Below are 13,425 nucleotides of genomic sequence, written 5' to 3' on the forward strand. Positions count from 1 at the left end.
GGGGGTTAATGGGGTCACTGGGATATGAGGGGGTGATGGGGGGTAAAGGGGGCACTGGGATATGAGGGGGTGATGGGGGGTAAAGGGGGCACTGGGATATGAGGGGGTGATGGGGGGTAAAGGGGGCACTGGGATATGAGGGGGTGATGGGGGTAAAGGGGGCACTGGGATATGAGGGGGTGATGGGGGTAAAGGGGGCACTGGGATATGAGGGGGTGATGGGGGTAAAGGGGGCACTGGGATATGAGGGGGTGATGGGGGGTAAAGGGGGCAATTGGGGGTTAATGGGGGCACTGGGATATGAGGGGGTGATGGGGGGGTAAAGGGGCAATGGGATATGAGGGGGTGATGGGGGTAAAAGGGGGCAATTGGGGGTAATGGGGGCACTGGGATATGAGGGGGTGATGGGGGTAAAGGGGGCACTGGGATATGAGGGGGTGATGGGGGTAAAGGGGCAATGTGGGTTAATGGGGGCACTGGGATATGAGGGGGTGATGGGGGGTAAAGGGGGCACTGGGATATGAGGGGGCGATGGGGGTAAAGGGGGCAATGGGATATGAGGGGGTGATGGGGGGTAATGGGGGCATTGGGATATGAGGGGGTGATGGGGGATAAAGGGGGCAATGGGGGTTAATGGGGGCACTTGGATATGAGGGGGTGATGGGGGATAAAGGGGGCAATGGGGGGTAATGGGGCACTGGGATATGAGGGGGTGATGGGGGTAAATGGGTAAAGGGGACATTAGGGATATGAGGGGGTGATGGGGGGTAAAGGGGGTTAATGGGGGCACTGGGATATGGGGGGAGATGGGGGTAAAGGGGCAATGGGGGTCAATGGGGGCACGAGGATATGAGGGGGTGATGGGGGTAAAGGGGGCACTGGGATATGAGGGGGTGATGGGGGGTAAATGGGTAAAGGGGACATTAGGGATATGAGGGGGTGATGGGGGTAAAGGGGGTTAATGGGGGCACTGGGATATGGGGGGAGATGGGGGTAAAGGGGCAATGGGGGTCAATGGGGGCACGAGGATATGAGGGGGTGATGGGGGTAAAGGGGGCACTGGGATATGAGGGGGTGATGGGGGTAAAGGGGCAATGGGGGTTAATGGGGGCACTTGGATATGAGGGGGTGATGGGGGATAAAGGGGGCACTGGGATATGAGGGGGTGATGGGGGTAAAGGAGCAATGGGGGTTAATGGGGGCACTTGGATATGAGGGGGTGATGGGGGATAAAGGGGGCACTGGGATATGAGGGGGTGATGGGGGTAAAGGGGCAATGGGGGTTAATGGGGGCACTTGGATATGAGGGGGTGATGGGGGGTAAATGGGTAAAGGGGACATTAGGGATATGAGGGGGTGATGGGGGGTAAAGGGGACATTAGGGATATGAGGGGGTGATGGGGGGTAAATGGGTAAAGGGGACATTAGGGATATGAGGGGGTGATGGGGGGTAAATGGGTCATGGGGACATTAGGGATATGAGGGGGTGATGGGGGGTAAATGGGTAAAGGGGACATTAGGGATATGAGGGGGTGATGGGGGGTAAATGGGTAAAGGGGACATTAGGGATATGAGGGGGTGATGGGGGGTAAATGGGTAAAGGGTACATTAGGGATATGAGGGGGTGATGGGGGGTAAATGGGTAAAGGGGACATTAGGGATATGAGGGGGTGATGGGGGGTAAATGGGTAAAGGGGACATTAGGGATATGAGGGGGTGATGGGGGGTAAATGGGTAAAGGGGACATTAGGGATATGAGGGGGTGATGGGGGGTAAATGGGTAAAGGGGACATTAGGGATATGAGGGGGTGATGGGGGGTAAATGGGTAAAGGGGACATTAGGGATATGAGGGGGTGATGGGGTAAATGGGTAAAGGGGACATTAGGGATATGAGGGGGTGATGGGGTAAATGGGTAAAGGGGACATTAGGGATATGAGGGGGTGATGGGGGGTAAAGGGGACATTAGGGATATGAGGGGGTGATGGGGGGGTAAAGGGGACATTAGGGATATGAGGGGGTGATGGGGGGTAAATGGGTAAAGGGGACATTAGGGATATGAGGGGGTGATGGGGGGTAAAGGGGACATTAGGGATATGAGGGGGTGATGGGGGGTAAATGGGTAAAGGGGACATTAGGGATATGAGGGGGTGATGGGGGGTAAAGGGGACATTAGGGATATGAGGGGGTGATGGGGGGTAAATGGGTAAAGGGGACATTAGGGATATGAGGGGGTGATGGGGGGTAAATGGGTAAAGGGGACATTAGGGATATGAGGGGGTGATGGGGGGTAAATGGGTAAAGGGGACATTAGGGATATGAGGGGGTGATGGGGGGTAAATGGGTAAAGGGGACATTAGGGATATGAGGGGGTGATGGGGGGTAAAGGGGACATTAGGGATATGAGGGGGTGATGGGGGGTAAATGGGTAAATGGGACATTAGGGATATGAGGGGGTGATGGGGGGCGATGGTGGGTAAATGGGACATGAGGGGTATGAGGGGGTGATGGGGGTAAATGGGTAATAGCAGACACAGGACGGGCTTACACAGAGAAGGGGAAGGTAAACAAATCCAAGATGGCGGCTGTGGAGCAGACAGGTGGGATGGCAGGGTTGAATGATCTTTCTGGCAGGGGTATGAGGGGTTTGATTGGGTGCCACTTACTTCGATGGTGCTGTCGAGCGATCCCACACTGTTTCGGCGTCCCCGTTTCCCTGGGCCAGACACACGCAACACCAAGCGTTAGACACGGAGCCAAGGCTGGGTCACCCCTTTGAGCCTTTGGCTGAGTCCCACCGTCTCCCACTCCCCAATCCCACCACCACCACCCCCATCCCAAATACCCCGACAGCTCCAGGTAGCAGGCACAGGACCCAGTCAGAATCGGGCTCCACGGGGATACAGAGGCCCAGTAATTCAGGGTGGGGGATATGGAAGGGAATGCAGAGTGTCAGGGTTGGAGTGAGAAGGGAGGACAGAGTGGGGCAAGGTCGAGAGAGAGAGAGACAGAGATGGAGAGAGACGGAGAGAGAGAACAGACGGAGGGAGAAACAGGGAGACAGACAGAGACTAAGCAAGAGGCAGAGAGAGAACCAGTGAGACACAAAGACAGAGCGGGAAAAGGGACAGAGACCAGGAGGCAGAGAAACAGGGAGAGAGACAGAGAGTGGGATAGACAGAGAGAGGCAGAGCGAGAGACAGAGAGAGGCAGAGTGATAGACAGAGAGAGGCAGAGCGAGAGACAGAGAGAGGCAGAGCGAGAGACAGAGATGGGCAGAGTGATAGAGACAGAGAGAGGCAGAGTGATAGAGACAGAGAGAGGCAGAGTGATAGAGACAGAGAGAGGCAGAGCGAGAGACAGAGAGAGGCAGAGTGATAGAGACAGAGAAAAGCAAAGCGAGAGACAGAGAGAGGCAGAGCGAGAGACAGAGAGAGGCAGAGTGATAGAGACAGAGAGAGGCAGAGTGATAGAGACAGAGAGAGGCAGAGCGAGAGACAGAGAGAGGCAGAGTGATAGAGACAGAGAAAAGCAAAGCGAGAGACAGAGAGAGGCAGAGCGAGAGACAGAGAGAGGCAGTGTGATAGAGACAGAGAGAGGCAGAGTGATAGAGACAGAGAGAGGCAGAGCGAGAGACAGAGAGAGGCAAAGCGAGAGACAGAGAGAGGCAGAGTGATAGAGACAGAGAGAGGCAGAGTGATAGACAGAGAGAGGCAGAGTGATAGAGACAGAGAGAGGCAGAGTGATAGAGACAGAGAGAGGCAAAGCGAGAGACAGAGAGAGGCAGAGCGAGAGACAGAGAGAGGCAGAGCGAGAGACAGAGAGAGGCAGAGTGATAGAGACAGAGAGAGGCAGAGTGATAGAGACAGAGAGAGGCAAAGCGAGAGACAGAGAGAGGCAGAGCGAGAGACAGAGAGAGGCAGAGTGATAGAGACAGAGAGAGGCAGAGTGATAGAGACAGAGAGAGGCAGAGCGAGAGACAGAGAGAGGCAGAGCGAGAGACAGAGAGAGGCAGAGTGATAGAGACAGAGAGAGGCAGAGTGATAGAGACAGAGAGAGGCAGAGCGAGAGACAGAGAGAGGCAGAGTGATAGAGACAGAGAGAGGCAGAGTGATAGAGACAGAGAGAGGCAGAGCGAGAGACAGAGAGAGGCAGAGTGATAGAGACAGAGAGAGGCAGAGCGAGAGACAGAGAGAGGCAGAGTGATAGAGACAGAGAGAGGCAGAGTGATAGAGACAGAGAGAGGCAAAGCGAGAGACAGAGAGAGGCAGAGTGATAGAGACAGAGAGAGGCAGAGTGATAGAGACAGAGAGAGGCAGAGTGATAGAGACAGAGAGAGGCAGAGCGAGAGACAGAGAGAGGCAGAGTGATAGAGACAGAGAGAGGCAAAGCGAGAGACAGAGAGAGGCAGAGCGAGAGACAGAGAGAGGCAGAGTGATAGAGACAGAGAGAGGCAGAGTGATAGAGACAGAGAGAGGCAGAGCGAGAGACAGAGAGAGGCAGAGTGATAGAGACAGAGAGAGGCAGAGTGATAGAGACAGAGAGAGGCAGAGCGAGAGACAGAGAGAGGCAGAGTGATAGAGACAGAGAGAGGCAGGGCGAGAGACAGAGAGAGGCAGAGTGATAGAGACAGAGAGAGGCAGAGTGATAGAGACAGAGAGAGGCAGAGCGAGAGACAGAGAGAGGCAGAGCGAGAGACAGAGAGAGGCAGAGTGATAGAGACAGAGAGAGGCAGAGTGATAGAGACAGAGAGAGGCAGAGCGAGAGACAGAGAGAGGCAGAGTGATAGAGACAGAGAGAGGCAGAGCGAGAGACAGAGAGAGGCAGAGCGAGAGACAGAGAGAGGCAGAGTGATAGAGACAGAGAGAGGCAGAGCGAGAGACAGAGAGAGGCAGAGCGAGAGACAGAGAGAGGCAGAGTGATAGAGACAGAGAGAGGAAGAGAGAGACAGAGTTACAGAGCTGTCGAACACGGAAAGAGACCTTTCGGTACAACGTCTCCATGCTGACCAGATATCCGAAATAAATCCAACAGAGATCCGTTTGCCACGATGTGGCCCATATCCCTCCAAACCCGTCCAATGTTGTGTTTGGACCAGCCTCCTCCACTTCCTCTGGCAGTTCATATCAGACACACAGATCCTTCACAGGAGTTGGGGTGGGGTGGGGTGGGGGAGATCCCACTGGTTTCTGGATTCGCCACCCTGTCAGACTGTCTCCCCAATCTCATTCTCTCCCTGGTCATGATTCTCTCTCTCCCCAATCCCTGTCTCTCCCTCGTCAGTGGGTCCCCTGTCCTTTCTTGAGAAGTATCTCTCTCACTCTGCCCCTCTGGATCTCAGGCAGGGAGCTGGCTTGGTCATTTACTGTAGGGTGTAGTTCCAGGGGAGGGGGTCAAGAGGTAAATCTCACCCACTCCCAACGTTCATCGCCATCCTTACAACAAACACGTCCAGCGAGAACTGATAACGGACCGATTCTGTAAACAGTTGGATTCCCCTCCATCCGGGTGGAAGGGGGGGGTGGGGGCTCGGCGCTTTCCAAAGGAAAAGATGGCAAACAGATGAAAGGAATGGTGGCCATAAAGTCAAGGAAAGGAGAACGGCTGAGCTTCCACCCATCAAACCGTCAGCAATGGATATCCCAATCAGATAGACCCTCATTCCCAACCTCTGCTGTCCCTGTCCCTGGGAGGGTTTGATGGGGGGGACAGTGTAGAGGGAGCTCTCCTCTGTATCTAACCCCGTGCTGTCCCTGTCCCTGGGAGTGTTTGATGGGGGGGACAGTGTAGAGGGAGCTCTCCTCTGTATCTAACCCCGTGCTGTCCCTGTCCCTGGGAGTGTTTGATGGGGGGACAGTGTAAAGGGAGCTCTCCTCTGTATCTAACCCCGTGCTGTCCCTGTCCCTGGGAGTGTTTGATGGGGGGACAGTGTAGAGGGAGCTCTCCTCTGTATCTAACCCCGTGCTGTCCCTGTCCCTGGGAGTGTTTGATGGGGGGACAGTGTAAAGGGAGCTCTCCTCTGTATCTAACCCTGTGCTGTCCCTGTCCTTCCCTGGGATTGAATTGCTCGTGACTGACCTCCTACATCTGAGCGAGCAGCAGAACCCAGAGCTGACAGAGATCAGGAACAAACAGGCAGATGACAGAGACAGGCAGCTCTGAGGGGAAGAGGGTCAGGTTTGTCAGGATCAAGGAGCGGGGATCCATGGAGCACCTGAGTGGATAACCCGAGAGGTTAGTTTCATCGTGGTGTCCGCCCTCACCCCACAGCCTGCTCTGATCGTTGACCCTACCACGCCACTTACCTGCATCAGAGAGGTCCCGCAGTGAGCTACTGAGAGCACTCCGTTTCAGCCCTTCACCCATGGCATAGGTGTCGTCCAGGCTGGTGAGGGTGCCATTCACAGCATCTTTCTTCAGACTGGCACTCTGTAACATGGTGGCACGGATTACACCCTTCTGCTTCTCCAGCTCCGCTGGCGGAGGGAAAAACAAGGGGCAAAAGCAATCAAAAAGGCACTCCACGGGAGTATATTTAACCCCCTCGGTCAGACCCCAGTCTGTAACCCCCTCGGTCAGACCCCAGTCTGTAACCCCCTCGGTCAGATTCCAGTCTGTAACCCCCTCGGTCAGACCCCAGTCTGTAACTCCCTCGGTCAGATTCCAGTCTGTAACTCCCTCGGTCAGACTCCAGTCTGTAACTCCCTCGGTCAGATTCCAGTCTGTAACCCCCTCGGTCAGATTCCAGCCTGTAACCCCCTCGGTCAGATTCCAGTCTGTAACCCCCTCGGTCAGATTCCAGCCTGTAACCCCCTCGGTCAGATTCCAGTCTGTAACCCCCTCGGTCAGATTCCAGTCTGTAACTCCCTCGGTCAGACTCCAGTCTGTAACCCCCTCGGTCAGATTCCAGTCTGTAACCCCCTCGGTCAGATTCCAGTCTGTAACTCCCTCGGTCAGACTCCAGTCTGTAACTCCCTCGGTCAGATTCCAGTCTGTAACCCCCTCGGTCAGATTCCAGTCTGTAACTCCCTCGGTCAGATTCCAGCCTGTAACCCCCTCGGTCAGATTCCAGTCTGTAACCCCCTCGGTCAGATTCCAGCCTGTAACCCCCTCGGTCAGACTCCAGTCTGTAACCCCCTCGGTCAGATTCCAGTCTGTAACTCCCTCGGTCAGATTCCAGTCTGTAACCCCCTCGGTCAGACTCCAGTCTGTAACCCCCTCGGTCAGATTCCAGTCTGTAACCCCCTCGGGCAGACTCCAGTCTGTAACCCCCTCGGTCAGACTCCAGTCTGTAACCCCCTCGGTCAGACTCCAGTCTGTAACCCCCTCGGTCAGACTCCAGTCTGTAACCCGCTCGGTCAGATTCCAGTCTGTAACTCCCTCGGTCAGACTCCAGTCTGTAACCCCCTCGGTCAGACTCCAGTCTGTAACCCCCTCGGTCAGATTCCAGTCTGTAACTCCCTCGGTCAGATTCCAGTCTGTAACCCCCTCGGTCAGACTCCAGTCTGTAACCCCCTCGGTCAGATTCCAGTCTGTAACCCCCTCGGTCAGACTCCAGTCTGTAACCCCCTCGGTCAGACTCCAGTCTGTAACCCCCTCGGTCAGACTCCAGTCTGTAACCCCCTCGGTCAGACTCCAGTCTGTAACCCCCTCGGTCAGATTCCAGTCTGTAACTCCCTCGGTCAGACTCCAGTCTGTAACCCCCTCGGTCAGACTCCAGTCTGTAACCCCCTCGGTCAGATTCCAGTCTGTAACTCCCTCGGTCAGATTCCAGTCTGTAACCCCCTCGGTCAGATTCCAGTCTGTAACTCCCTCGGTCAGATTCCAGTCTGTAACCCCCTCGGTCAGATTCCAGCCTGTAACCCCCTCGGTCAGATTCCAGCCTGTAACCCCCTCGGTCAGACTCCAGTCTGTAACTCCCTCGGTCAGATTCCAGTCTGTAACCCCCTCGGTCAGACTCCAGTCTGTAACTCCCTCGGTCAGATTCCAGTCTGTAACTCCCTCGGTCAGACTCCAGTCTGTAACTCCCTCGGTCAGATTCCAGTCTGTAACTCCCTCGGTCAGATTCCAGTCTGTAACCCCCTCGGTCAGATTCCAGTCTGTAACCCCCTCGGTCAGATTCCAGTCTGTAACTCCCTCCCGGGTATCTGTTATTGTATATATAAACTTCATCCTGAACCCCTCGATTAGATTCCAGTCTGTAACTCCCTCCTGGGTATCTGTTACTGTATATATAAACTTCATCCTGAACCCCTCAATTAGATTTCAATCTGTAACTCCCTCCCGGGGTATCTGTTATTCTGTATATAACCCACCACTGCACCCCTTGATTAGATTCCAGTCTGTAACTCCCTCCTGGGTATCTGTTATTCTGTATATAAACTTCATCCTGAACCCCTCGATTAGATTCCAGTCTGTAACTCCCTCCCGGGGTATCTGTTATTCTGTATATAAACCCCACCCCGAACCCCTCGATTAGATTGCAGTTGGTAACTCCCTCCTGGGTATCTGTTATTCTGTATATATAAACTTCATCCTGAACCCCTCGATTAGATTCCAGTCTGTAACTCCCTCCCGGGGTATCTGTTATTCTGTATATAAACCCCACCCCTGAACCCCTCGATTAGATTCCAGTCTGTAACTCCCTCCTGGGTATCTGTTATTGTATATATAATCACCCCCTGAACCCCTCGATTAGATTCCAGTCTGTAACTCCCTCCCGGGGTATCTGTTATTCTGTATATAAACCCCACCCCTGAACCCCTCGATTAGATTCCAGTCTGTAACTCCCTCCTGGGTACCTGTTATTGTATATATAATCACCCCCTGAACCCCTCGATTAGATTCCAGTCTGTAACTCCCTCCTGGGTATCTGTTATTGTATATATAATCAACCCCTGAACCCCTCGATTAGATTCCAGTCTGTAACTCCCTCCTGGGTATCTGTTATTGTATATATAATCACCCCCTGAACCCCTCGATTAGATTCCAGTCTGTAACTCCCTCCCGGGGTATCTGTTATTCTGTATATAAACCCCACCCCTGAACCCCTCGATTAGATTCCAGTCTGTAACTCCCTCCTGGGTATCTGTTATTGTATATATAATCACCCCCTGAACCCCTCGATTAGATTCCAGTCTGTAACTCCCTCCCGGGGTATCTGTTATTCTGTATATAAACCCCACCCCTGAACCCCTCAATTAGATTCCAGTCTGTAACTCCCTCCCGGGGTATCTGTCCTTTCCAAATCACTGACCCCACTCGTCTGAATCTTTCAGCTGACAATGCAGGGCCACAGGGCGACCAATACAAGCCCTGGTGGTTGTATCATTGGTGTCCAACCCAGTGAGAGCCGTTGTGGAGAGATTGCTTCATTTCCCGAGAGACAGAGTAGAGCAGCAGGGAGCTGATGCTGCATCTGTCTCAGGTACCGGTCTCACCCCAGGTTACCGATTGTCTCCAGCTCTGATGGGGGAAGGAAGGGAGGCTTTTGCAGAGAGTGAGTGGGGCAAAGATTCACAGCAATGGGTCAGGGATCTTTACAGTTTGGGGAAATTGGAGAAGATGAGAGTGTTCTCCTCAGAGAGGGGGAGATCTAGAGGGACAGTCAATCGAGGGGACTCAGGGAGGGAGCAGAGAGGGAGAGAGAGAAACCATTCCCCGTTGGTTGAAGGATTGTGAGTCAGAGGGGAAACAGATTGAAGGTGATTGGCCGATCGGGTAACACGGGGAGAAATGTTCTCACGCAGTGAGGGGGTCAGGAACTGGACCCCACCTCCTGAGACCGCAGGGAGAGCGTCAGGGGCAGGTTCTATCACGGCTTTAAAGGGACAATCAGATCATTCCAGGGGTCTACAGCAGAGATAAAGGCCATTCAGCCCATCAAGCCCATGTTATGATGAAGGGGGGAAGGACCTGAGCAAGTCACTGGATGGGTGAGCTGGTACCAGCATGATGGGTGGAAGGGCCTTCTCCTGCTACTATCACCAACCTTTGGTGTTTTGGGAGTTAATGCAGGCCGCTTGGCTGCAGTGAATTTAATCTTCATCCATGTTTTGTCAGTCCATCCATCACACTGAGGGCAGTCACTCTGTCAAACCATTTTGTGAACGGCAAGGGGCAGGAGGGAGTGTCATCTGACGGGATTCGGGAAACCTGATGGCTCAGTGGGGAAATGTACCGGCCATCCAGACTCCTGAGCTAACCGGACACTGGGGTCCATTAATTCCTCCAAATTATTCCACTCTCCAACCCCAAAACAACCTCACCCCTGTGTGCCCCCAACAAACATGGCCACCACACCTCCCTCTTAAACAGACATGGCTGCCACCCCTGTGTGCCCCCAACAAACATGGCCACCACACCTCCCTCTTAAACAGGCATGGCTGCCACCCCTGTGTGCCCCCAACAAACATGGCCACCACACCTCCCTCCTGAACAGACATGGCTGCCACATGCTTACAAGAAACATGGCCACCACCAGCCCCCAACAAACATGGCCACCACACCTCCCTCCTGAACTGACATGGCTGCCACATGCTTAGAAGAAACATGGGCAACACCAGCCCCCAACAAATATGGCTGTCTTCCCAAAGCTTACATTCAACCCGATATTTCTCCATCTCCTGCACCTCAGCAACAGACTCGCGCAAATCGCTGGCAAATCTGGTCCGGTCCTGCACACTGGGCGCGTTGAAGATGATGAGGATCTTCTTTTCGGCGCTGGGGATCGAGGAGGCCAATTTGATGCCATGGGGATAATCTAGGGTGAGACGTGAGAGCAGGGGAGAGGTGGAGATTAGCATCAGGGACTTTACAGTTTGAAGGATTACCAGTGGGGGAGAGGGGGGGTGCTATTTACCTCACCCGCTGACTCCTCCTATCAATATCCTGGGGGTTACCATTGACCAGAGACTGAGCAGGGACCCAGCCCCAGATCAATCCTGCAGCGAGTAACTCCCCTCCTGACTCTCCCCCCAAAGCCCTGTCCCACCATCGGGTCAGAGGCTGGGAATCCTGCAGCGAGTAACTCCCCTCCTGACTCTCCCCACAAAGCCCTGTCCCACCATCAGGTCAGAGGTTGGGAATCCTGCAGCGAGTAACTCCCCTCCTGACTCTCCCCCAAAGCCCTGTCCCACCATCAGGTCAGAGGTTGGGAATCCTGCAGCGAGTAACTCCCCTCCTGACTCTCCCCCAAAGCCCTGTCCCACCATCGGGTCAGAGGCTGGGAATCCTGCAGCGAGTAACTCCCCTCCTGACTCTCCCCCCAAAGCCCTGTCCAACCATCGACAAGGCCCAAGTCAGGAGGGTGAGGGAATACTCCCCACTTGCCCTGGACGGGGGCAGCTCCAACAACACTCGAGAAGCGCAACACAGTCCAGGGACAGAGCAACCCCACCCACCCCCCCCCCCCCACACTCGATCGACACACTGACCCCCACCTTCATCACCCTCTCTCTCCACCGCCCCCACACTCGATGGTCACACTGACCCCCCACCCCCCACACCCCCTCCCTCCAGCCCTGACACAGAGGGACAGCAGTGTGTACCGTCTACAAGACACACTGCAGCGACTCACTGAGGATCCTCCGACAGCACCTTCCAAACCCCCACCTCCACCCCCTGGAAGGACGGTGGGGGGACATACTACCCCCTGAGGGGGCTGATACAGGGGGGAACACCACCCCCTGAGGGGGTAGCAGATACAGGGGGGAACACCACCCCCTGAGGGGGCAGATACAGGGGGGGAACACCACCCCCTGAGGGGGCAGCAGATATAGGGGGGAACACCTCCCCCTGAGGGGGCAGCAGGTACAGGGGGGAACACCACCCCCTGAGGGGGCAGATACAGGGGGGAACACCACCCCCTGAGGGAGCAGATACAGGGGGGAACACCACCCCCTGAGGGAGCAGATACAGGGGGGAACACCACCCCCTGAGGGGGCAGCAGGTACAGGGGGGAACACCACTCCCTGTGGGGGCAGCAGATAGAGGGGTGGAACACCACCCCCTGAGGGGGCAGCAGGTACAGGGGGGAACACCACCCCCTGTGGGGGCAGCAGATAGAGGGGTGGAACACCACCCCCTGAGGGGGCAGCAGGTACGGGGGGGGGAACACCACCCCCTGAGATTTCTCTCCGAGCCCCTCCCCCCATCCCATCCCGATTGGGAACGATATGGGCCGTTCCATCAGTGTCGCTGGGGGTCAGAATCCCAGAACTCCCTCCCTCACGGGGCACGGTGCGGGGTCTCCCTCCACCACACTGGGGCGAGGGTGTGTGCGTGCAGCAGGTCTGGAGGTGGTGTACTGCGGAGTGCATTCGAACCAGCTGCCGGAGCCCAGGCTGAAGCAGGAGTGACTGAAGAGCCAGCACTGAGCGGCCTGCATGGGTGAGAGGGAGAATCCAACCCCAGGCTGTGGGGGCCCACGGCAGGCTCTGACTTACAGGCATTTTGAAACAGATTAACCTTCATCTCGTGCAGTGCAAAGGACTGGCGGAAACTGTACGTCACCGAGATCTTCTTCTTCTGAAATACCTTCGTGACCTGAGGACAGAGAGAGAGAAAGTCAGTGAGGAGAGACTAACTAAGGTAAAGATCGAGAAGAGGATTAAAGAACACAGAGAGAGTGGCAGAGAGAGGGACAGGGGAGAAGTCAGGAGGTAGAAAGTAACAAAGGTATAGATAGAGAAGAGGATTAAAGAACAGAGACAACAGAGAGAGTGACACAGACAGAGAGGGAGAGGGGAAGAGAGAGAGAGAAGGGGGAGAGAGAGGGAGATGGAGAGACAGAGAGAGAGTGGTTGGAGAGAGCGGGTGTACTGTAGAAAAGCTACAGGAACAAATACCGGCCTGACAGCATTCTGCACTGACTCAGAGGGCACAGTGACTGAGGGTGGGAATAGGGAGAGGATGGAGATTGGAATGAGGAACGACAGACAGAAGGAGCAGGCAGGATTCGGATGGGGAGCCTATCGGAGTCAGGGGAAAGCAACAAGGGGACAGGAGGGGGGGCTATGAGAAATAGAGAGAAAGATGGTCAGAACGATCCAAATCTGAGTTCAGAAATGGGTAATCACCAAACAACACAGCTCAGGGTACACGGGGAATTACAGTAATGGGTCATCGCCAAACAACACAGCTCAGGGTACACGGGGAATTACAGTAATGGGTCATCCCCAAACAACACAGCTCAGGGTACACGGGGAATTACAGTAATGGGTCATCCCCAAACAACACAGCTCAGGGTACACGGGGAATTACAGTAATGGGTCATCGCCAAACAACACAGCTCAGGGTACACGGGGAATTACAGTAATGGGTCATCGCTAAACAACACAGCTCAGGGTACACGGGGAATTACAGTAATGGGTCATCCCCAAACAACACAGCTCAGGGTACACGGGGAATTACAGTAATGGGTCAT

At 54.9% G+C, this 13,425-nt stretch overlaps 1 protein-coding gene across 1 annotated transcript in view; it reads right to left on the reverse strand.

Annotated features, from left to right (window-relative positions):
• The window catches only part of LOC132809042 (IQ motif and SEC7 domain-containing protein 1-like), a 48,666-nt gene that overhangs the window by 3,864 nt on the left and 31,377 nt on the right, over positions 1-13,425 (reverse strand). Inside the window, 4 exon segments of the mRNA XM_060822416.1 lie at positions 2,666-2,715; positions 6,305-6,475; positions 10,600-10,761; positions 12,446-12,545. Of these exon segments, the coding sequence (XP_060678399.1) occupies positions 2,666-2,715; positions 6,305-6,475; positions 10,600-10,761; positions 12,446-12,545 (483 nt within the window).

This window comes from Hemiscyllium ocellatum, unplaced genomic scaffold (genome assembly GCF_020745735.1).
Source record: "Hemiscyllium ocellatum isolate sHemOce1 unplaced genomic scaffold, sHemOce1.pat.X.cur. R, whole genome shotgun sequence".
NCBI classification, from domain to species: domain Eukaryota; kingdom Metazoa; phylum Chordata; class Chondrichthyes; order Orectolobiformes; family Hemiscylliidae; genus Hemiscyllium; species Hemiscyllium ocellatum.